General features: G+C 38.2%; 1 protein-coding gene across 1 annotated transcript in view; it reads right to left on the bottom strand.

The window, feature by feature from the left end:
• Positions 1–22,448, bottom strand: part of PIP4P2 (phosphatidylinositol-4,5-bisphosphate 4-phosphatase 2) — an 85,097-nt gene that overhangs the window by 4,939 nt on the left and 57,710 nt on the right. The window contains exon 5 of the mRNA XM_069086670.1: positions 17,754–17,806. Within this exon, the coding sequence (XP_068942771.1) occupies positions 17,754–17,806 (53 nt within the window). The remainder of the gene's footprint in view (positions 1–17,753; positions 17,807–22,448) is intronic.

The raw sequence follows: 22,448 nt of genomic DNA, 5'->3' as shown, positions 1-22,448 counted from the left end.
TTATCCCTGCTGAGTTTGGAATCAGGAAGACATGGGTTCAAATCCCACCTCTACCTCTCTGTGGTTCTGAGCAAGTTACTTAATCTCTCCCTATGTGTTTTAGGTAATGCTGTAGGCTTTACCTACTAACTCACAGACAGCTGCACTTGTGGAGGCCACAGGAGAGGTCTGAGAAAAGGGCATTTGATTTAGCAATTAGGTCAATTCTAACCCTGGAGAAAGAAATTTCAATACAGTGGAGATAGTGGTGCCCAGAATATAGGGCTTATACCAAGAATGACTTGTAAGAAAACGAAGGTACTGAATATATATATGAAAAATTTTGACAGTGAAAAGAAGAAAGAAGAAATATAGGAGAATAACTAGAATAGATAAGGTTAAGGTAGGATTTCTCACAAGACAGAACTAGACAGGTTAAGAAAAAAGAGACAAAAAAAGAGGAAGGGTAATTGCAGAGAAAGGATGTCAAAGCACAGTTATTTTATTAATTTGAATTTCTTAAATATTTTTAATATTTTATGGAACTAATGCAGTATTGGAATATTATACTCTCCTATTTCACTATATGACTGGATAATTTCCTTTTTCAATCACACACATACTGGATGATCTATTTCACATCTACTTATTGAGCACAAGTCTCACTGGCAATGAGCCACATTCCATGCACATACACTATACATTTTTCCATCACCCTTGGGTTTCACCTGCAATTGGGATTCTACTATAGTTTTGGCTAGAATATTAATGGAAGAAGATGGGCTTTGCGGCATCTTTGAATGGATATAACTTTTCATTGAAATTCCTAAAAACTGGAATATTGGCTTAAAGCTAATAGTTTGGGCTAGAGATAGAATGACATGCCACCCCCCCAAAAAAAAATAACAGAAGGGACATGCCGACAACAGAAGTCTTCAGGACAGAAGCTTTGCATTTCCTCCTTGAAACACCAAGACTGGAGAAGTTTTCTGACATGGCAAGTATGTACCCAATGCTTCAATAAACTAACCTGAACTTTGAACTTGATGCTATATTTGATTGTCTTGTAAAGGGGCAGGAAAAGCATGAAGCTGTAGTTTCAAATGGGGATATAAAGGCAATGCTAAATGTGTATATGCCATATATATGTGTATGTGTGTATATATATGCATGTATGTATACATACACACAATTTTTCCCCGTCTCAAGGCCACATATCAGCAATCTACACTACAAAAATATCCATTTGAAGAATTGACAATTTTTTCTTAATGTAATCAGATCCCTGATTTTTCAATAGTTGCAAGTCAATAACTGCAACCTAGGATGTAATTATTACTGTGTAATACTTTTCTAAAGAATTGTTATCTGTCATATTTCCATAAGGCATAATTCCAGTATCATGTCTCAGCCTGCTAAATGCCCACCTTTTAAAAATAAGGCACCAATGATATTGCAAAGCTGCCTTAACTTGGCAGTATCTTGGAGATGACCGAGTGCTTTTTAATTGAAAAAAATGCTTTAAGTCCTTATCTGGTTACTACAAAGGTTTTAGGATGAGAATACCATTATGTGTCTAAATTGCTGGGCTGTTGCTGGTTTGTGTGTGTGTGTGTGTGTGTGTGTGTGTGTATCTATTCTTGTAAACCAGGGTTTAAATATTTTTATCTGGACTATAAATCACAGTCAAGGTGATATCAAACTGGGCACTAATATTTTTTAATGCTTTATTGTTGCCTTTTTCTGTCCCTATCAGTTTCTATAAACACCCACTCCAACCCTCATCTGAACCCTCTAAAATCTCCCCCTTATAACAAAAGAAGACAATTAAGCAAAACAAGCTATTATGTCAACTCTATCTGATAACATATACAACATTATAAACCTTTCAATATAACATTAGACACATTTTTGGGTGGCAAGAACTCTAGCAGATTTTCAAATAAATTAATTCTTCTGTCATTACTGAATCATACCTCCATTCCTTGCTTAAGATCAATGTCCTGAATTCTTCATCTATTGGTTGGGAGTTTACTCAAATAATAATATTGCTTCTATTTCAGTTGACTTTCACTCAAATGTTTTTCTGTTTTCTTCTCTGGTTCCTGGATGTCCTATGTCCTCACAAGCCTATCTTTTATAGAGTTTGATAATACATCTCTATGGGGAAGGAGGAAGAGGAAGATAATAGGAATGAGAGGGGGGAGAATGAGAAAATAAAGAAAAAAAGAAGATAGACATATACACACCTCTCTTCCTCCTCTTCCTTTTCAGCTTAAACCCCTTTTAAAAAAATAAACCTGCAAGATTCCATGTAAATACATCTTTAACTTCCTTTTTAGGTGAACTCTATCCCTAATTGAGGGCTCATCATTTCTATATTTTAAGCCTTGGTCCAGAAATCCAAATCTCTTATTTGCTGTTGGATTAGACTAATCATCTCTGTTTTGATTTTTCTTAGATAAGTATCAGTGAGAGCAACCGAAGGATGAGAGAATGGCAAAAGTGGTAGCTATGCAAAAGCGTACTATAGCTGACATTAACTGATCCCATACTAGGTATGAGAAAAAGTCGTTGATGCCATGTAGGGTCTATGTATTTTAGCTACTCTCATTGATACTGATATGATATTGATATCTAGCTTGATGATATGTGTCTCTATGGGGAGGAAGGAAAAACAGGAGGGGAACAGGAAGAGGATCATTTATTCTTTGGCCATGAAAGTACTATACGGTAGTACTTACATTATATATATATATGTACATATATACATATATAATTTTATATTTAGGTAAGGAGAATTCTTGAATTGGTGCAAAATATATTTCAGTGATCTAGTATGGCAGAAATATGTATAGGAAGTGTGAGATATGGTTAGTGTATTTAAAAGAAAGGGCTATCAACTAGTTCTGTTTATTTGGAAAGTATGCCAGTTAGTCACTAAACATTTATTAAGCACCTACTACATTCCAGGTACTGTGCTAAGAACAGGAGATGTAAAAACAAAAAAAAAAAAAAGAAAGAAAGCCTTTGCCCTCAAGGAGATTACAATCTAATGAGTTAAGACAAAACACAAAAGGAAGCTGAACACAAAGGGAGGGGGTCAAGGGATCAGCATTAAGGGCATGGTGGAGAAGTCAGAGAAGTCCTAGGGTAGTACAGCCAGGTGACACATGAGAAGATGTCTGAGCTGAGCTCTTTCCTTAAACGGAGGTTCAGAATTCACAACCTCATCCTCTAATCAGAGAAATCAGAGTAGTGATGAAGTAGAGTACCAAGGTTGATCCTATGGGATGATGAGAGTATCCTAATAATGAGCTTATTGGGGACATGAAGGAGAGGTCAAGTACTAGCAAGTCTTTGGAGATTATGTATATAGACTTTTAACTCTGAAGAAGATAGGAAAAATGTGAGCAACATCTTGGTAGAGAAAAATCATCTTACCCAATAGGCAGAGGCTTGCTGAAGTGGTGGAAAATAAAACCAAAGTACTATAAGAGCTTTCCTTTGTGGGAGCTCTCCTACCAGTGTCAACTTGGATCAAAGTTGAAACTTGAGAGTAAGTTACTCAAGGAGACATCAGTTTCAGCAAGAGTCAAGTTTAGAGGTATAATGAAAGAGACCTGAAGGATTTTAGCCATTTACTATTGAGCCTGCTGAAGACTCAAGTCTGAACAGAAGGTTCAGCAGAGTCAACATGTGGCATTTCTCATGCTTGCATGTAAAATTACTAGGAAAGATGATAGAGGCTTGACTGCCTCATTTCTGATGTTGGAGTGAACGTTCTTTGGAATCTGGGAGGAGAGAGATGAGAAAATTCACAACTAGTACTTCCTAAGCTTAGAGGTCAGATAAAGAAAGTTCACTGCCTGACCCTCTATCCAAAGCTCAGGAAGGTCTTAAGTGGAATAAAGAATGATATGCATGAATTCTGTCTGAAACCCTAAGTGAAAGAGTACAGCTAAGCTATCTTGGAGTCTTATGTCAATTAGTGTCTTTTACCAATTACCATCTCATACAAATTAATTTAGATATTACAAAATCTTCCAGGCTAAAAATAGTACAGGAGAATAGTCAGGGCTCAACTACAACAATACATCATAAGTATTTTTTGGAAACAGGGCAATTAGCTGGATTCCCTGGTAAACAGAGGGAAAGAACAATGCCAATTTAACCCAGTAGACTTCAAGAAGTGCTTCTCCACTGGCAGAATATGGCTTGTTAGGGCTATATGAGAGTTCATATGGAGAGGATCTGATCAAAATGTGGATGAAGGGGAAATCACATTTTTGTACTCCTCTGAGGGTGAATTAGAAGCCCTACAAAGACTTCCAGTCCCAAGATGACAGAGGAAGGAATCCTCTGAAGCCCTTCCAAATTCCCCTCCAAACAACTAGAAAACTGCCTCAGAATTGGTTTAGGAGCAGGGAAACAGTTTACCAACTAAGTGGGAAAGTCTGTCTCACTGGGGCTGGAGAGGAACAAGGTCCAAGAGCAGCAGCTGCAGCCGCCTCACTTCAGGGGGCCTGCAGCAAGGCTCCAAGTCTGGGGCAACCCACCAGAGAGGCCCTGCTCCCCTGCAAACCCTCCAGTAGCCCCCAAGCAGGTGAGCAGTCTGTGCAGGCAGCAAGGACCCACCCCAGCAACTTCATCCCCAGTACAAGTCACTGGGAAAGCCTGTACCACATTGCTTACTGGTAGTGAAGACCTGTCCTGGGACTGGTCAACAGGGAGACCTCACCCCTCACCCTGGGGCCTACCAGCAGAAATCATGTTTCCATAACAACCCAGCAGCAAGGTCCTTCCCCTGAAGCAGGCCAATAGCTAAACCGCACACCCATGGGAGGCCAACTGGGAAGCTCTACACCCCAGTCTGAGGCAGAAGAGAAGCCTACCCCGAAGAAAACAAGCAGTTAAGCCACAAAGTCCAGTAAAAGCCAGCAATAAGACTATAAGACCAGAATAAAAAGCTTGAGACAGTATAGGAACAGAGCCCAACTCTCACATAAAAATACCAAGTCACAAAAAAAGGCAGAAAAAATGTGCAAAAACAAAAAAAAAAGATTTGACTATGAAGAGTTACTATGGTGATAGGGAGTATGAAGGCATAAACTTAGAAGAGGACAGTAGTGTTAAATAGCTACATATGAGCCCCAAAGGAAAATGGCAATTTGGTTTCAGGCCCCATAAGAATTCCTGAAAGAGCTTAAAAAAGATTTTAAAAAGCAAACTGGAGAAATAGAAGAAAAACTGGGAAAAGAAATTATATTAATGCAAGAAAATCATTAAAAAAGAGTCAATAGCATGAGAAGAGATACATGAAAATTCACTGAGGAAAAATCCCCCAAAAATAGAACTGGTCAAATGGAAAAAGAAGTACAAAAACTCACTGAAGAAAATAATTCTTTAAAAATTAGAATTGGACAAATGGAAACTAATGACTCTATGAGACATCAGTATATGATGAGACAAAATTTAAAAAGTAAAAAAAAATAGAAGAAAATATGAAATTTCTCACTAGAAAAACAACTGATCTAGAAAATGGATCGAGGAGAGATAATATAAAAATTATTGGACTACCTGAAAGCCATGATTAAAAAAAAAACTTTCAAGAAATTATCAAAGAAAACTGCCCTGATATATTAGAACCAGAGGGCAAAATAGAAGTTGAAAGAATCCATTGGTCACCAGTTGAAAGAGATCCCAAAATGAAAACTCCCAGGAACATCATAGCCAAAGTCCAGAACTCAGAGATCAAGGAGAAAATATTGTAAGCAGCCAAAAAGAAACAATTCAAATATCATGGAGTTACAGTCAGGATTACATAGGATTTGGCAGCTTCCACATTTTAGAACTGGAGGGCTTGGAATACGATATACCAGAAGGCAAAGGAGTCAGGGTTACAATCAAGCATCGCCCAGCAAAACTCAATATAATTTTCGGGGTGGGGGTTGGGGGGGGGAAGTGGACATTTAATGAAATAGAGGACTTTTAAGCATTTCTAATAGAAAGACTAGAGCTGAATAAAAAATTTGACCTCCAAATACAAGACTCAAGGGAAACATTAAAATGTAAAAAAAGAAACAAGAGAAAACATAAGAAATTAAGTTAAGCTAAACTGTTTATATTTCTATATAGCAAGTTAATATTTGTAACTCTTTATTGCTATAAGAGCAATTAGAAGGAGTATATGTAGACAGAGAGTACGGATATAAGGTGACTTTGATGGGATGATACACCCCCCCCCAAAATAAAGGCGTGAGAAAGAAAATTGCACTAGAAGGAGGGGTGAGACTGAATGGGGTAAATTATGCCTCATAAAGGAGGCATGAAAGAGCTATTATAATGGAAGGGAGGATGAGAGGGGGTGGCAGGCAAAGCTTAAACCTTACTCTCATCAAAATTGGCTCAAAGAGGGAATAACACACTCTCAGTTGGATATAGAAATCTATCTTACCATCTAAGGAAGTAAAAAGGCATGGGGAAAATAAAAGGGAGTACAAGAGGACTGAATGGGATGAACTTACTCATGAAATGAAAGTGGATAGCAGAATGGATTAAAAACCAGAATCCCACAATATGTTGTTTACAAGAAATGCATTTGAAGCACAGAGATACACACAGTGTAAAGGTAAAAGACTGAAAAGTGGAATTCTATTATGCTTCAGTTGAAGAAAGCAGGGTAGCAATCATGATCTCAGACAAAGAAAAAGCAAAAAGCAGACCTAATTAAAACAGATAAGGATGGAAACTATACTTTGCTGAAAGTTTCCATAGACAATGAAATCATATCAATACTAAACGTATAGGCACCAAATGGTATATAATCTAAATTTTGAAGAAGTTGAATGAATTACAGGTGGAAATAGATAATAAAATTATGCTAGTGCAGGATCTCAACTTTCCCTTCCATAACTAGATAAATCTAAGCAAAAAATAAACAAGAAAGAAGTAAAGGAGGTGAATAAAAATCTGGAAAAATTGGATATGATAGATCTCTGGAGAAAACTGAATGGGAATAGAAAGGAATATACCTTTTTCTTAGCAGTACATGGCACCTACACAAAAATTGACCATGTATTAGGACATAAAAACCTCACAACCAAATGCAGAAAAGCAGAAATAGTAAATGCATCCTTTTCAGGTCATAATGTAATAAAAATCACATTCAATAATAGACAATGGAAAGAAAGATTAAAAATTAATTGGAGATTAAATATTCTAATCATAAAAACAAGTGGCTCAACAAATTATAGAAATAACAAACAAGAAAATAACAAACTGATGTAGAGCTGGGAAGATTACTAGATTCAGAGAGTAAGCTTTTAATGGTTCAATGTCAATCAATCTGGCAAGAGGTCTACAGTGAAATACCTCAGAGACTCTGTGCTTCTTAGCATTTTTATTGGTGACTTTAAAAAAGCCACGCTGTCATGCTTATTGAATTTGCAGAAGACAAAAAGCTGTGAGAGCTCACAAGGCATGGTAATCAGGATCCAAAAGAATATTGAAAAGCTAGAACACTGGGGTGAATCTAAGAGTTTGCTAGGAGGCACCATGCATAGAGCTCTAAAGCTGGCGTCAGGAAGATCTGAGTTCAAATTTGATCTAGGGGACTTATTAGCTATATGATGACCCTGAGCAAGTCATTTAACTTCTGTTTGTCTCAAACACAAGACGAGTAGACTCTTTCCCAGAACTCTGAAGGGATAAGGACAATGATCCACCAAATAAAAGAAATGAGTCTCTTTAATTACTTTAGGTCACCTATGAGCAGCTTTCCAGGAAGAGCTCATTAAGGGATTAGTCATAGAGGAAGTGAGTGGTTTTAAAAAAATGATTTTCCAAGGGCATGACCAAAAGATTAAGTGATTACTTTTCTGTTCAATGAAGAAAAAATGTTAATATTTACCTTACTCTCAGTTGTACAGTGATGTTTTATCACATTGTGAAATTGTCTTGTGTGGCACTATATCCAAGGTCATGCGGGCACTTAGTCACTTTGGATATTCCTCCCTCTAATCTAGAAATGCTTGGATTCTGACTACAGTAAAGAGCATACTATTGGGGTGGCCAGGTAGCACAGCGAGTAACAGCACCGGCTCCAGTGTCGGGATGACCTGGATCGAATCCCAGGCTCCGATACTCAGCACCACACCCAGAAATAACTGGCCATGTAACCTCGAGCAAGTTACTTAACCCCGATTGCTTTAAAAAAAAATAAGAAAAACATGTACTATTATACAGTTTTTTTCTTCAATACTTGTAACTTTCACATAATGTGATTTTGTGAAGTAAATGCTCCTTATTTATGTAACACTGTGTTAGGCATTATAGGGATTTTGAAAAGCATGGAGATAACTGTGTTCCTCTGGGATCCTGAAAATAATTTCACTATGTTTTCAATTTGTCTTTGAAGAAAGAGGATTCTGAGGAAAGAATGTATATTTTCTTCATTTGTATACTGTTTTATTCTAAAATTTTAAAAGATCTACTAGAGAAATATTCATACCAGCAATGAATAATCATATGATATGAACAAAATCTTGCTCAAAGGAATTAAGAACACAAGCCTCTCCTCACATGTTTAGCATGTGATTAGAATGCCATAAACATTCTTTTTTGAAATGGTGCCAAATATTTAAACACTTTCATTCCATTGGCATTTCTCAGCAAGGTATTAAAATACCCCAAGCTTCTCTCAGTGTTCTTTTAATTAGCATATTGGCTTGTGATTATAACTTAAACATTAATTGGCTAGTCAGGGCTTATTAATGATTTTTAAAAAATAATTGGTAAAATAATGACTTCTTTAAGAAATAATAAAAAATAAATAATAAATAAATAATAAATAAAAATATTGGTAAAATAATGACATTATCTTTAAGAAATAATCAAAACCGTACCAGTATACTGTTGTAGAGGGAAAAAGGGATGGCTTTATGAATATCTACAGAAGAATTTTTTTGAGCTATCAAACTTTTTGCTTAAATCATCATTAGTTTGTGTTTGTGTGCATGTCACTCTGGATATTTAAAACTGCAAAGCCATCAGCAAATACTGATGCTTCCCAAAGATTTTACTTCGCCAAAGAAATAGAACTGAGGTCAAAATGAGCCTTTTTATCTTAAGAACTTTAGTGGTTCCAATAGTGACCTAACATTAGGTCAAATTCATTGTTGTCACACAGCCATAAGCAAAACAACGCTGCTTGAGTTCTGCATCAGGGATTACAAGGAAAAAATTCTTCTGTTATTTATCATCAACAGAAACAACATTCAGAATGAGAGAGGTAATAGTTCTGCTATACTCTCAGGTCACATTTGGAGCTTTTTGCTCAGTTTACATACATGACTTTTAAGGAAGGATAATGACAAGCTGGATTTGTGTTCCAAGGGTGACCAAGATAATAGAGAACATACCATATGAAGACTGACTGAAACAAAGAATAATTAATAGTTATTATGAACAATAATAATAACTAGCACTTACATAACATTTTAAGACTTGCACAGTGACTTGCAAGTATTATCTCATTTGATCCTCACAACAATCCTGGAAGATAGGTGTTATTATTATCCCTATTTTACAATAATAAAACTGAAGCAGACAGAGGTTAAATAGCTTACCTAGAGTCACACAGCTAGTAAATTCTGAGGCTGGATTTGAACTCAGGTCTTTCTGACTTCAGTGTTTTGTCCACTGTGCCAACTGCATGCCTCTAGGATAAGATGTGTGTATATGTACACCTTCTACATGTATATATATGCATATATATACATATAATACACACACACACATATATATATAATTGATGGAGGGGAAGGGCAAGAATCATAACTCTATATAAATATTTGAAACGTTGTTATGTGAGAATGGCATGAGGGTAGAAGTAGGTACAATGGATGGAAGTTGTAGAGAGGCAGATCTAAGATAGTATGAAGGGGAAAAAAACCTTAAGAAAGCCATCCCCAAGTGGAATGAGCTAACTCTGGAAGCAGAAAGTTTCCCCTAAATGGAGGTCTTAAAGAGGAGGTAGTATGACTACTTGCTGGGAAGAAGAGATTCCTGCTCAGCTACATGGGGTATTAGATGAACATTGGCCTCCTTTCTCTCTCTAAGATCCTGTGATTCTACAGTGAGCCTTGAGATGTTATTGAAGAACATTCTTCATCATGACAAATCACCCAGTCATAGTCTGAGGGCCAGATGGAACATCAGGGGTCACTGGGGCAAGTCTTATTTTAGAGATGAGGAGAATGAGATTTAATGACTATGAATAATCAACAAACCTACATGTCCAATTGTGAAGGAAGCTAGAATAAAGAGAATCCTGACCCAGAAATTATTAGGAATTAAATAGAGGCAATTAAGTTTTGGGGACAAGGTCCTTGATTCATAAATGTAGAATAGATACACAGATATACAGTCTGCTAAATCCAAATTAATTCACATTATACTTGTCTGTTGTGCATAATGATCTCATGTTCTCTCATAGTAAACTTGACACTTCACATATAGATAAGCTACACTGAGGTACTCGTGAAGTAAGGTAAGTAATCTTTTAGGGAAAAAGAATAGAGACAGGAAAGCAGGAGTATGAAGAATGGATTTTGTGGAATAGCCACATTTTTATATAAGAAAAGACAATCACAGAATGATCTACTCCAAGCTGGAAAGGACTTTCAAAGACACTTGGTCCAACTCCATTTTATAGATGATGAAATTGAATCCAACAAGAGTTAAATGACTAGTTCAAGGTTTTACAAGGGTAGGGCCAAAGTTGGGATATGAACCCAGATACTCTGACTCCAAGTCCAGTGCTCTGTCAGTGGCTAGCTAAAGGGGACAGAGAATTATCAGTCAAGTAAAAGGAGAAAAAAATCAACAAATAAATCAACAAAAACTAAGGAAGCCTAGATTTTCAAAAGGGAGAGGCAGATAAGAGGGGCAATATAAACACCAGTGTCAAAGGCTGCTAAAAAAAAGTCAAGGAGAATAAGTATTGGAGAAAGGTACTGAATTTGACAATGAGAAGGTCATTCTTGACCTTTGAAAAAACAGTGTTAGAGGTGGTGTAGTTGTGTTTGTCATTCATTTTTTCAAAGAAGACCATGGTATCAAAGAAATTATGACATGACTTGCAGTTGACTTTGATTTGAGTGAAGGACTGTGCAACATCACCAGCCTCACTTTCTCCTCCAGAGTCATCTGGATCCAGTGGCCAGTTATTCTTCAGGATGACCGGAGATGGCACAGGATGCAATAGGAGACCCTGGCCCTTTTAGGCTAAGGCCTTTTCAAGTATAAGGCCCATTCAGTGAACAAGCCTCTTTAAGAAGTGAGTCAAGGGTTAATTAGCTTCTTTAATTAGAAAAAAAGAAGAAAAAATCAAACTGGGAGAGGAAGACCTTCAGGGCTGCTATTCCAAAGAGAAACAGTTACCACTAACATTCACTCTAAGCCAGGAGGGCCCAAAATACAGCCATTAAGTGGAGCTTGGCAGGGAAAGGTCGTGTAGTGTAGAGGCATCAAACATGTCTGGAAACACTCCCAAATGTGGCTTGAAACAGATTAAATTGTAAATGGAAAATAGTTAACAAAATAAATAAAAATGCAATAAAACATAGTTAACATTACATTTTAACACTAAGTCAATAAGCAGACTGCAAGGGATCCTTATGTGTAGAGAAATCATGTTTATTTGAGTTTGACACCACTGGTATAGTAGACAGAATGCTAGACCTGGAGTCAGGAATACCCTAATTCAAATCCAGCCTCAGATATTTGTAAGCTTGCTTGACCTTGGATAGGTCACTTAACCTATGTTTTCTTCAATTTCCTCAACTGTAAAGTGGGAATAATAGTACCTACTTCCCAGGGTCATTGAGAGGATCAAATGAGATAATATTTGCATATTACTGTTGTGGTGGTGGTAGTGGCTGTTTCTTAGAAAAACCATTATAACCTTGTGTAAGGGTTATGGGATTTAAAGATCTTCCATGCCCCATTGGACTTGCTGACGTAGCAGGAAGGGGCGGAGCAAGAGGAAGCGGAAGAAAAACTAGAGTTCCTGCAGTGGCTGGCGGTGGTGGCGATGGCGGCGGCAGCAGCAGAGGCAGCGGCAGCGCGAAGCCCTTTTTGAGTTAGCCAGAATTTCTGCTAAGGACTCCTGCTGAGGACTGCCAGGGGCCGGAGCTGCTGGGAGCGCGCTTCCCGGACGCTGGGTGGTTGCTGTGAGTGGGGAGAGGAGGACCTTTGCCTGAGGTAGCCTGTTCTGTTTTAAAGGCTTGAAAATGTGGGTGCTTTCTACTTTATCTACCTGTGCCAATGTCATAACTACTCTGATAGCTTTCACGTTCTGGTTTTGGGACTCAGTCTTTTGGTATCTTAATAAATTTTCTAGTTTATTCCCCCATATGGCAAGCATGATGTATTTTGTGATGGATAATTATATCAGCATATTTGTAATCTCCATAGGCATTGTGAATATGGCATTGCTGATACATTTGGCGACCAGGATGGGATCACAAAATGTCAGGCCTCTATTTGGAAGCAGTGGGGCTTTAGAGGGAGAAATGGCTATTCCAGGATGGGAGGATTTGCCTTATTCCTCTCTAGCCAGAGAATGGGCTAAAAGCACAGGGCCCTGTGAAAACTGGGAACCAAAGCTAAAAGAGGGAGAACCTGGAGATGTGGAAAGATGTTTGAAAGCAATACCCATAGAACCAGGCAAAGAACTGGCAGAGTGTGCAGGAGAGCCTGGGTGCTGCTAACAAGTTATCGCCTTATGTGTAAAAGTACGGATAAGCTGCTGAAGGAAAGAGCTCGGATGGCTAGGGAGTCAGCTGGTTTGCCTGAGGATTCTTCTGTGTCACAGCACTCAGAAGAGCAAACTGGAAGGACTCATGTGGTGCGGGAGCAAGCTACTGTTCATGTAGCTAAAAGGAAGCAAAAAACTAGCAGAACGAATGTGCATGCAGCTTTTGTACAGGCTGGGCAGAGTTGCCCTGACAGCTTCCAGGAGAATGTGTGTGAGGAGAATGGAGCAAGGTTAGATGAGCAGTCTTCTAATGTAGAAGCTCTCCCCATACGAAGAAGAAGACAGGAGAACCACCGAGGCAAAACAGAGTCCAGGGAGATAATTGAGGATTTCACTCAACAGGAGATCACTGATACATTGAGTAGATTTACCCAAAGAATGGGGGAGTCTTTAGTGTCTTGGATAGTAAGAATCACTGATGAAGGCGCGGGAGGAATAACACTGGACAATGAGGACTGTTTAAAATTCATAAGTATCAGTCAGAATCCTTTTGTACACCAGGCTTTTAGGGATCACCATATGCAAGGAGGAAATAACAAAACTAATCTTCTAGCTTTAGCTGCAGAAGGATGCAAAAAGCAATATCCTACTGAATCTATGTGGCCTAGGGGAGACAGACCCTGGTACTCACTTAGAGACTGTATGAGAAAGCTAAAGGAGGAGGTAATGAAAACTGCTATCCTGATTGGAGATGCAAATGCATATTATGATACCCCCCTAGGAGTTCCTCATAGAAATATCATAGTGAAGACGGCTCCTCCTGCATATAAGCACCTAATTCTGACTCTATTAATTGGAGAAATAGGGCACCCTCTTTCAGAGGTGCTAGATAAGATTTCACAGTTAAGTGATTTAGGGGAATGGGAAAAAGACAAATTGCCTCGAGAGAGAAGAGTAAACAGCCAGAGGATTCAGAGACAAAATAGACCCACAAGAAGGGAACTGTTTACTGCTCTGTTAAGAGCAGGGGTGGACTTCAGAAGAATAGATGGTATTCCAACTGAAGAGCTGCATAAGCTGTAACAAGAAAAGGTACTTAGCATTAGAATGAACAGGGAAGCAGGAACCACCCCTGCAGGTATTTCTGAATCTGAATCTTTGTATCCAAGTTTTCCCCACCTTCAGGGGGAATAGGAGATAGGCCAAGCCCCAGCCCAGATAAAAGAAATATGCAGAAGAGATTGCAGACCCCATATTTGTTAAACAATATATTGGAAGAATGGATCAACTACTATGACTAGGGCACTCCTTGATACTGGGGCTAAGGCCACACTTATCTATGGGAACCCTGATAAGTTTAAACATGGAACTCCTATTACCATTACAGGTCTAGGAGGTGCTGAAATATCAGCCAGACAGGTTAAAATAACAATGAAAATTGGGCAGTTACCTAAGAAGGAATATACTGTGGTTGTTGTACCCATTCCTGAATACATCATTGGAATAGATGTATTGAGAGGCATGACTCTGAATTTACCTGAAGGAAGACACCAATTTGCTGTGAGGAAGATAGGAATTAATACAGTTTTAGTGGGAAAACAAAAAATGGACCCAATCACTTTACCTGAACCTTCTGAAGTAATTACTTTAAAACAGTATCGTGTGCCAGGTGGGCAAGATGAAATTACCACTACTATAAAGGAATATGTTGAAGCAGGAGTGTTAGTCCCTACAACCACAAGATGGAATAATCCTGTCTGGCCAATAAGAAAATCAGATGGGACATGGAGAATGACTGTGGATTATAGACAGTTGAATAAGGTGACTCCTTCTTTGTATGCTGCTGTTCCAGATACCATCACCTTAATAGAAAGGATCCAGAAATATGATGGGACTTGGTATGCAGTTATTGACTTGGCAAATGCCTTCTTCACCATCCCAATAGACCCTAAACAATGGGACCACTTCGCTTTCACTTGGCAGGGTAGACAATATACTTTCACCCGCTTGCCACAAGGGTATATACATAGCCCCACTATTTGTCACAGGATTGTGGCTGAACTGTTGGATGAATTAAAGCTACCTGGTGTACAGCTTACCCACTACATTGATGATATCATGATACAGGGAAAAGATGCGAAAGTAGTGGAAAGGAGTTTGACCCTTCTAATTGAGCATATGAAAAGTAACGGGTGGGAAATTAACCCTGCAAAGGTTCAAGGACCAGCTCAAAATGTGAAATTTTTGGGTATACAATGGAAGTACACCTCTAGCCAGAATGATGACCCCCAATCTGCAAATTAGAAAACAACAAACACACAAGATCCCAAATATTGAGTATTGGACCTTGAGGCCAGATGTCCCAGCACTGTACCCAGGACCACCTGGTTCGGTGGGGTATGATTTACATTGTTTAGAGGACTTTTGGTTGGACAGAAAAGAAATAAGAAAAATCTCCACTGGGATATGCATAAGAATCCCTAAAAATCACTTTGGACAGGTTTTACCCAAATCAGGATTAGCAGCTCAAGGAATACATGTATTGGCTGGAGTAATAGATTCTAATTATCAAGGAGAAATTGTTGTAACATTCCAGAATTTAGGTGAAGGGCCCATACAGATTCACAAGAATGATAGGATAGTTCAAGTGATTATCGTTCCTTGTAAAACAATGCCACTTGTAAAAACTGACCCTCCTTCCAAAATAACTGTCACAGGAACTGAAGGATTTGGTTCTACTGATAGAATAAAATCAGGAGCTAAAGAATGGGTAAAACAGAAGCCAGATGATGTTCCAAAGGCTGCAGAGATTATAGCATATGGGAAGGATAACACTGTAACTATTGTTTATTCTGGAGAAGATGATTACAAAATTGTACCTTTAAGTCATTTATTCTACCGTGAGTGAGGCTACAATAGTCTGGTTATTGTCTCTTTGCTTCTTCTTGATTTTTTGCCTGTTCACCTTGTTTGTTAGATTTGTTTCCACAGGCTTGGTACCCTCCATCTGTAGATGCCTGATAGCTTAATCTGGATGTCACCCCCTGTCTGCAACTGTGATGTGTTACCCTTGGACCTGGCATCAAGCATATTAAGAACTGACCTCTCAAATGGGACCCCTTAGGACAGGGACAGCTCTACATCCAATTTCAGCAGCAAGTAGCCATAGAAGAAGAGATCATCATCCCTTACCACAAGACTTTGGGGCCCCATTTGTTCAGGGTGGGGGGAATGACGGGGAGCTTGTGCTCAAGCCCCACCCTAAAATATGGTTTTCTGTGTTTGTGTGCTATTTTTGTTATATTGTTGTGAAATTTTGTTGACACCAGTTATTCCTACTGTATTTTTGCCAAGTAAGGGACATGAAAGATCTTGGGGCCGAATGTAAGGGTTATGGGATTTAAAGATCTTCCATGCCCCACTGGACTTGCTGACGTAGCAGGAAGGGGCGGAGCAAGAGGAAGCGGAAGAAAAACTAGAGTTCCTGCGGTGGCTGGCAGTGGTGGTGACAGCGGCAGCAGCAGCAGAGGCAGCGGCAGCGCAAAGCCCTTTTTGACTTAACCAGAATTTCTGCTAAGGACTCCTGCTGAGGACTTCCAGGGGCCGGAGCTGCTGGGAGCGCGCTTCCCGGACGCTGGGTGGTTGCTGTGAGTGGGGAGAGGAGGACCTTTGCCTGAGGTAGCCTGTTCTGTTTTAAAGGCTTGAAAATGTGGGTGCTTTCTACTTTATCTACCTGTGCCAATGTCATAACTACTCTGATAGCTTTCACTTTCTGGTTTTGGGACTCAGTCTTTTGGTATCTTAATAAATTTTCTAGTTTATTCCCCCATATGGCAAGCATGATGTATTTGTGATGGATAATTATATCAGCATATTTGTAATCTCCATAGGCATTGTGAATATGGCATTACTGATACACCTTGTTCACTGAAATCTGGGAAAGGGAAGAATTTGTGAGGGATGGGGACATACTAGCAGTCTACACATATCTAAAGGGGTTCCACATGGAAGGGAAATTAGACTTATTTCACTTGATTCCAAAGGGCAGAACCAATCAATGTGTAGAAGTTGTATAGATACTATGTATGTAAATAAAAGAAAATGTTTCCAGCAATTAGAGCTATCTACAGGTAGAAAGAAATACCTCTAAAGGGAGTGAGTTTCCCATTATAGGAGGCCTTCCAATGAATGTTTCCCCACCTCACTTCTGGCTCTTAAGATTCCCTTGTTTCCTTCAAATCTCTGTTCTAAGTGATACCTATGATACAAAATCTTTTTGGATCCCTCCAGCTCCTAGTGCCCTCCTTCCCCAAACTTACTTTGAATTTGTGTGTGTGTGTGTGTGTGTGTTCAGAAGTTGTCTACTCTGGTAGAATGTTTTATTTTTATCTTTGTATCCCCCACTTTTAGTACCCAATAGGAACTTAATAAGTGCTAGCTTCTTGCTTGTTTATATCCATTCCAAAGGTATGTTTCTTGGTAATTTCACAACAAAAAGCAGCTTAACGAGTTTTGCTAATATGAACACACAACCTATATATAAGATCTTTACCTCAAAATGACAACATAAATATGGAAGGGGTAAAGGGGAGAGAAACTAGCAGTGCTCATAAAACATCATTGCTCTTCTCCCAAATCCTAGCACATTTCAGGATAAATCCTGGTTTATTTCAAAATACGGCAAATTTCCGAGACCCTTTAAAAAGTCCCAATTAGGTTACTGTAGATTATTTAAATTCTTTTTTTTTTCACTTAAATTGATTACACCTTCAGAGAATGATGACCAAAAGAAATCACTTAAAATTCACATCATATATTATATATATCATATATTATATATAATACATTAAGTTTAAAGGTATATTCCTTCAAGTTTTTCTAGGTTTGAAAAAGCACTAGGGACATCCTCCCATCTATCTGTAATTTGTATCTCCCTAAAGCGACAATTCTGAGTTCTTCCAATTGTTCTGGCATTTCATTTCCCATTGTTTTCCACTGGTAAAGAACTTACATTTTTTTGCAGTGTGGGCATTTTGCTAGAGTGTTGAACCTCAGTTCCATCCACTGTAAAACAAAGAAAGAAAATGAGAGGAAAACAGTTGGGAAAAAATCAGAACTGAGAAAATATTTATATTACAATATCACCAGGGATCAATGCAACAACATTCCACTTCTCATGCTTTCTTAAAGTCTGCCTCCCCCAACTCTCTGCTTATTCCTTAAATGGAATAGCTTTGGCATTTTCCCTATGACACAGTTCCCATGACTTTCCCCAGGCTCTTTGACGTAATCCAGGTTCATTTTACAACCTAGGCTGAATGTAAGGCCGTGATTAAGGCCATTTCTTTCAGTTTTAGGACTGTGCTTATTTCTAGTGGGCAGGGACAAATATCCTGTGGGACTATCCTAAACAATGAACCCTTGCACCTAGTGATACAAGTCATCCTGAAGGCTCTTTTTCCCTGTTCTCTCTGCCCCTCCTCCTACATACTCCTCCATAACCTTTATAGTCAGTATTTTAGAGAAGCAAATCTTTAGTTCCCATGCTGCACTGCAATGACCCAGTTTACAAAGCCATGAAGAAAAATAAGCAGCAAAAGTCAGATTAGTGTAAGAGAAGGTCATGTTTGGCAAGATATCTGAGAGGAAGCCAGGACCCTGGTTTTAGTCCAGTGCTCCTTTTAATGATGACAACCAAGAGAAACTTACTATACTCCTGTTTCAGATTCCCTGCCTGTAAATGCAGAGATTAGGATCTACTACTTATCTCACAAGGATGGTATTTAAATACCTAAATGGTTTGTATTAAATTAGCAGTTTGTAGGCTTTAGAAAGAAGATAATATAAAGTTCCAAATAAATTATCATCACACCTAGAGTATTAATCATCATTCCCATTTTCTGTTATTCTGCCTTCCACTGAAGAGTTACTTTCATTTACATTCACTGGGGAAATTTTTAAATACCTCAGAGTTGTCCTCCATCAAGGAAATTATTTGGCTTTATTGAAATAATTATTTTGATTTGGACCCAAAATTCATTTATCATTTTTTTTAGAATTTTTGGATCCTCATTTTCTCTGGTGCTCCAAAGTTACACAAATTCAAATGTCTGCACAATAGGGGACATAGTTGAAAAATGCCTTTTACTAGGTATTTGTTATGCCCTTGAAAAGGAACTTTAGAAATATGAACAAACCCATCTTCATTTGCCCAGATTCTTTTTTTCTCTTTCAAGGAATTAGCTAGCCCTCAAATGTTCTTTTTGGTCACAAATGTATGCCAACTGTCAATAATCTTGTACTTTCAACTCACAAAAAAGTGATTCTTTTCAATAACCAAGAATGTCAAGCTAATCTTCATGATTGTAATGTTCTATTCCTGTAAGAAGCTGTAATAATTTGTGCTACCTATTTTGTTCACATTACAGAAATAGTTTCACTGATACTGTATGACAAACCCTCTAGATAATCAAATTAATTAATCAATAAACATTTATTAAGTCACTATTATGTGTCAGGCACTATGCTAAGCTCTGTGGATACAAAGTCAAAAGCATAATAATCTCTGCCCACAATAAGCTTACAATCTAGCTGGAAGAGACAGTGCATACAAAACTAGGCAGATACAAAATGGAATAAAGGTTATATTTGGTTGGTATATATATTGGTTTATATAAAGGTTGGCATCAGCATCTGGAGAGATAGTGGCATGTGAGCTGAACTTTGAAGGAAATTGAGGATTCTAAGATTCAGAGGTAAGGAGAAAAGGCATTCTAGGTATGGAGACAGCCAGTACAAAGTTAAGGATATGGGATATGGAGTGCTATGTATGAGGATTAGTATGAAGGCCAGTGTGAGTGGACAGTATATGTGTGAAGGGGGATAATATGTCCTAACAGCAGAAGTAGAATTCAGTAGATCATGAAAAACTTTAAATTCAAGTGAAGAAGATTATATTTTATCCCAAGAGGTAATAGGGAACCACAGTGGTTTATTAAATAGAGAAATGACATGCACTTCAGAAAATAGTCTGACAGCTATATGGATTACAGACTGAATTAGGAAGAAATAAGGCAGGGAGACGTCTTGGTAGGCTATATCCCAGGTAATAAAGGCTGTGTGAATGGAGATAAGGATGCAGATGGGAGGAATTTTATGGAGGTAGAAATCAAAAGATTTAGCAAATGACTGGATAAGTGGGGTGAGATTGAGGTGTCAAGGATGATACTAAGGTTATAAAACTAGGTAAATGGAAGGACAGTGGTACCCTCAAGATTAATAGGGACATTCAGAAGAGGGATGGGTTTAGGGGGGAAGGATAACAAGGTCTGTTTTAAATATAATGAGTTTGAGATGCCTTACAAAAATTTTTTTTTCTGTAGCTCCTGCACTTAGCACAGTGCCTGGCACATTGTAAATCCTTAATAAACATTTGTGTATTATTGATAATCCAGTAAAAATGTAGACTAAACAGTTGTTGATGTAGGAATAGAGTTCAGGAAAGAGACTAAGACTGTGTGTATGTGCATGTGTGTGCCTGTGTGTATGTGTGTATCTGTGAATCATCAGCACAGAGACAATTAAATTCATGTGAGCTGATGGGATCACCAAAAAGGAGAATGAAAGAAAGAAGAAGGGCAATGGTAGAGCTTTGGTTTACAGAAACAATTAGGACACATGGTTGATGATCCAGCAAAAGAGGCTGGCAAAGAACAGTCAGAGAGGTATGAGAAGATGATAGTCAACAGTCTCAAATGCTGAAGAGAAGTAAAAGGATCAAGACTGACTAAAAAAAATTTAGAGATCATTAGTAACTTTGGAGAGCAGTTTCAGTTGAGGAAATTGGAGCCCAAATTGCAAAAGATTGAGAAATGAGAGGCCAAGAAGTAGAAATAAGGAATGTAAATAGCTTTTGATCTGGTAGACTGATCAAAAAGGCTGACTGATTTTTATTTGTTTGGTATGGCAATTTTGTCTTGCTGGATTTGGAATATTACACTTCCCACTCTACATGCCATGAACTTAAGTATTCCATATCTAAGAGAAGAAGACTGGCCTAATAAATCAAATCATGGGACCACAAATCGAAAGTTGGGAGTAAAAATCCAAATTCTACATCTCACATAGTTATGAAAAATAAATGTGTCAAAGAGTCAACAGACCTCCATTCACATCCAACCACATCCAACCCCAGATGCTTACTAATTTTGTAACTAGATGGCCTTTAAAAGCACTTCTAGGTCTAAATATATAATCTAATCAATTCAGATCTCAATTCTCTCTCTCTCTCTCTCTCTCTCTTCTTCCCTCCCTTCCTCTCTGTCTCCCTCCCTCCCTCCTTCCCTTCCTTCTTTCCTTAAAGGGTTAGAACTCATTTAGTCTAAGCTCATCTTTTTTCAGGTGATGAAATTGTGGTTCCAAAATGTTACAAAATTTGCTCAAGGTTACACAATTTGTTAGTGTCAGATTAGATTTTGAATTTCCTGTTTCCCATTAAGATGTATAAAAGGATGTAAAAAATTACTTCCCTCCGAATTTTTCTCTTTAAAATAGATTTTAAAATATTAAAAAATCATTTATGAATTAATATAATCAGTTGATATTTTCACAGTAAATACTTAATTCCCACAACCAGACACACATAAAAGCAATATCTTATAGTATGTTTTCCAAATACTTGAAATGTTCCATGATTTCATAGGTGAAGGTAACAACTGCCTGACACAACTCTCAACCCCTATAATGCTTAAGCAATGTCTGTTTAAGAGTGCTGGGAGTCAAAATAATTCATTATGCCATAATCCAGCCTTTTGGTGATCAGTCTCTTTGAATTCCAAACTTAAGCTGATCCTCAGAAGACAACTTATCATCTGAACTATCCTTCAAACTTTTCTAGCTCGATAAAGTATTTCAGAACTCATGTACTACTGGCATCATCATTGATAACACCTAGAGGCACCTCGATATCACTATGTGACACTGGATTCCTCATTCTTCAGGAGACGTTTCATTCTTTGCCACTCCTTCCAGCCAATTAGTCTACAAACATGTACTGAACACTTATTTTACTTGCACTGGCTGTCCTCCATACCTGGAATGCACTTCTTCCTAACCTCTGCCTCAGAGTCCCCTTATTTCTTTAAGATTCAACTCAGGTACCATCTTTAGCATGAAACCTTTCCTATACTGGTCCCTTTATAAATGATTAGTAATTGATCGATCAGTTGACACTCTCTATGAGGCTCTATACTATATACCACAGATGCAAAGAAAAACAAAGACAGTACACCTGCCCTCAAAGACCATCATTTCTAATAGGGAATCAAGAAGCAAATAACCAAGTACATAGAATACATGTATAGAGTGGATGAAGGCAGTTTCAGAGGGGAAGTCACTGGGAGCTCTGAGGACCAGGAAAGATCTCCTGCAGAAGATGGGATTTAAGCTGGACCTTGAAGGAAGTGGAGCTGAGGGGGCTATGGATGTACAGTACTGGATGCTCTCATGCCCCTCCATCTAATCTCTCCTGCCCTCCAACACACAGAGGAATGAGTCACCCTTTTTTAGCCATCATCACTCAGCAACCTCTCTTCTTTTGAAGTTTACTCCATTTATCTATATCATTATACCTAGATCCTTGTTCTAGGAATTGCTATGAAAAAATTTAATTTTTCATTCAGTCTCTAAGTCACTTCCTTGCCTCTCC

The sequence above is a fragment of the Petaurus breviceps genome, unplaced genomic scaffold, assembly GCF_028583685.1.
Source record: "Petaurus breviceps papuanus isolate PSGF00001 unplaced genomic scaffold, PetGlider_PUasm1.0 179, whole genome shotgun sequence".
Classification (NCBI taxonomy): Eukaryota; Metazoa; Chordata; class Mammalia; order Diprotodontia; family Petauridae; genus Petaurus; species Petaurus breviceps.
Note: the sequence above shows the minus strand (reverse complement) of the source record. Positions and strands in the feature narration are given on the sequence as shown.